The 3,104-nt window shown below is 34.1% G+C and overlaps 1 protein-coding gene across 1 annotated transcript in view; it reads left to right on the plus strand.

Moving 5' to 3' along the window:
- Positions 1 to 3,104, plus strand: part of ABCD2 (ATP binding cassette subfamily D member 2) — a 50,621-nt gene that overhangs the window by 34,965 nt on the left and 12,552 nt on the right. The window contains exon 8 of the mRNA XM_006767838.2: positions 1,264 to 1,348. Coding sequence (XP_006767901.1) covers positions 1,264 to 1,348 — 85 coding nt within the window. The remainder of the gene's footprint in view (positions 1 to 1,263; positions 1,349 to 3,104) is intronic.

Raw genomic sequence — 3,104 nt, forward strand, 5'->3', positions numbered from 1 at the left:
CATGATTTATTTAAATAATGTAAAGCTAAAACTTCTCTTGACCCAAATACTTTTGTCTTCTAAGGTGGCAAGGGAGAAGTATTTTTAAAGCCCAGAATATTTATCCACACGGTAGTAATCTGAACCTAGTTTTCAAATGCTCACTTATGTTTCATAAATACTACAAAATTCAGTCATAGAGCCCAGCTGGTGTGGCTCAGTTGGTTGAGCATTGGCCCACGCACTAAGAGATCGCCAGTTTGATTCTCTGTTAGAGTAAATGCCAACATTTCAGCCTCGAACCCAGTTGGGGGCGTGCAGGAGGCAGCAGATAGGTGTTTCTGTCTCTATTTCTCTCTCTCTCCCTTCCTCTCTCTGAAATCAATAAAAACATATTGTTTAAAAGAATAAGAAAAATGTTCTAAAAATTCAGTCACAGAAGAAATACTATGTCAACAGTTTTCACTAGATGCAAGAACTTCGAATCAGATGGCATTTTTCCTAATATAAGGATATAGTTTTAAATAAATAGAAATTTCCTGGAAGGAAAATGGCACACATAATTCTGCAATTTGGCTTTTCATATAAAAAAATTCTGAGTATATTTCTATGTCAGTATGTGTAGATCTAAACTGTTTTTTAAAAATAGAAGCATTGCTTTTTTTGAGTAAATATCCAACAAAAAGTCAGTAACTAAGAAGTTGTAAGAGATGTGGCATAAATAAACTGTACAAGCATGAAAATAGACCTGCATATAAATACCAACACTGATATCTGGCTGTGTAAAATTAGACATGTCAATTATTCCAGGAGTTTCAGTGTACCCATCTATAATATGCAACTAATAATATCTACCTTACAAGATTGTGGAATATTAATGAGAAAACTCATATAAAGTGCCAGACACATGGAAGCATTTACGTTAGTTCCTGCCTTACTCTTGATAGACTTTGCAATAGGCCTATGCAAATGTGTTGGTCTTTTCTCCCAACACCCTGCAAAATAAGTATAACTATACCAAGTCTTTGGACATATTCAGAAACAAATAAATTTTAAGAGTGTAAGTATTTCAAATTCTTAGAAGATGATTTGTCAGCAAAAGGAATTATCATTCAAAATATCATATCTAAAACAAAATGCTTATACAGGAGGCTCTCTAGTTTATCCAATCATGTGTTCTGTGTAAAATACCAGGTTCTTTGTGTTAATAAACTTGCCAGAATCACCTGTCCAAAACTGTAACAAACGACTGCTTTATAAAATATGTATCTTTATTTTTTTAAGGATGGGATGCTATTATGGACTGGAAAGATGTCCTATCAGGAGGGGAGAAGCAAAGAATGGGCATGGCTCGAATGTTTTACCATAGGTGAGTGTGCTGTTCTCAGGAAACTGCTATTCCATTGGCGTAACAAAAATAACCTTCACTGTCCTCAGCTTTAGTTTAAAAATTTCTCACTGAAAAATGAGTGCTTAGACTTTACAGTTTGAATGTTTTTATGTGACAGAAATTGCCAAGTACTCTTTTCTATTTCTTTTATGATGACTAATGTTAGATGACAAAATTAAATTTTTATGTATTCTAAGTTTGAAAGTAGGATTGTATTAATTTTAAATTGTAAAGAATACATAACCACTATTTACTGTTGTGAGCACAGTGGGTAGGCATTCAGTAATATTTCTGAATTAAATTGTTAAATTCAAACTACATTAACTTTTCAACCACTCAGTATCCTATTACATTTAATAATGCTCCCCTCCTCAAAAATCAGAGGCATGTCCAGTGGAAAAAGGAACCAGCCAGCATAGGTCTTAATGGACTCTGATAAAAAGAGATTCAGAAAATAATTTCTCCTGATAAAATTTTTTTCTTTGCAACCAGCGTCAGATTCATAGGACTTCAAAGATACCAGGCACAGGACACTAGAAAGAAAAAAAGCTATTCTGCTTTATCCATCTTGTCTGTCCTATTCTTCCCTGAAAAAGAAATATCTTTTTTTCCCCTTAGACTTCTGATAATGAGAACCTGAGTTGTATACAAAGCAGGAGGTCATCAGAAAATATGTAACTTTTATTTAAAGTCGCCTGATTCATATTCAAAGTTTAACATTGGAAAAAGCACATATTTAAACAAGTCCATTAAAATATGATTATACATTCAACATACATAGTTATGACGATGTTATCAACTTTACTCCTTATGCCATAGATTACATCCTCATGACTTATTTTATAACAGGAAGCCAAACCCTCTCTCTTATACTTCTTTTCATAAAAGTAGAAAATTTAGATAAATTAAAAGAAGAAAAAAATATGTCATCTCATTAACTTATAACACTTATAATTTAGAAATAATTTCTTCTCAATCTTGTTGATGTACAAAAGCTGGTCATTATCTTGATTTTTTAATGTAACTATTTTCGGAAAGTATATTAAAATTTTTATTTATTTATTTACTTATTTATTTTTTAATCCTCACCCGAGGATTGAGGATTTTTTTCCCATTGATATTTTAGAGAGTGGAAGAGAGTAGGGAGGAAGAAAGAGAGAGGAGAGAGAGAGAAACATTGATGTGAGAGAGACCCATGAATTGGTTGCCTTCCACATGCACCTCAACAGTGGGTGGGGAGCAAACCTGCAGCCCAGGTACATGCCCTTGACTGGGAATCGAACCCAAGACCCTCCAATGCGCAGGCTCACACTGTAACCACTGGGCAACAGCGGTCAGGGCTCTCTTTTTATTTTGCAAACCTTTATGTGTATTATTATGCAATAGCTAGCCAGGATTTTTTAAAAAGTATTATTATTGTGATATTTTATGTACCTAATGCGCTGACAGACCTTACGTATACATTCAATGGCTTTTGCTAAATGCATGATACATTGTGTAACCAATACCTCAGTTAAGATAGAGAACGTTTCTGTCACCCTAGAAAGTCCCTCATTCCCATTTCCAGTAAGATCCTCACTTAGGTAATTTCTGTTTTGATTTCTACCATCATAAATTAGTTTTTTAAATATATTTTTTTATTGATTAAGATATTACGTATGTGTCTTTATCCCCACGTTACCCCCTACCCTCCTCCTCATGCTCTCACCCCCCCGTTGTCCGTGTCCATTGGTTA

Source organism: Myotis davidii, unplaced genomic scaffold, assembly GCF_000327345.1.
Source record: "Myotis davidii unplaced genomic scaffold, ASM32734v1 scaffold902, whole genome shotgun sequence".
Classification (NCBI taxonomy): Eukaryota; Metazoa; Chordata; class Mammalia; order Chiroptera; family Vespertilionidae; genus Myotis; species Myotis davidii.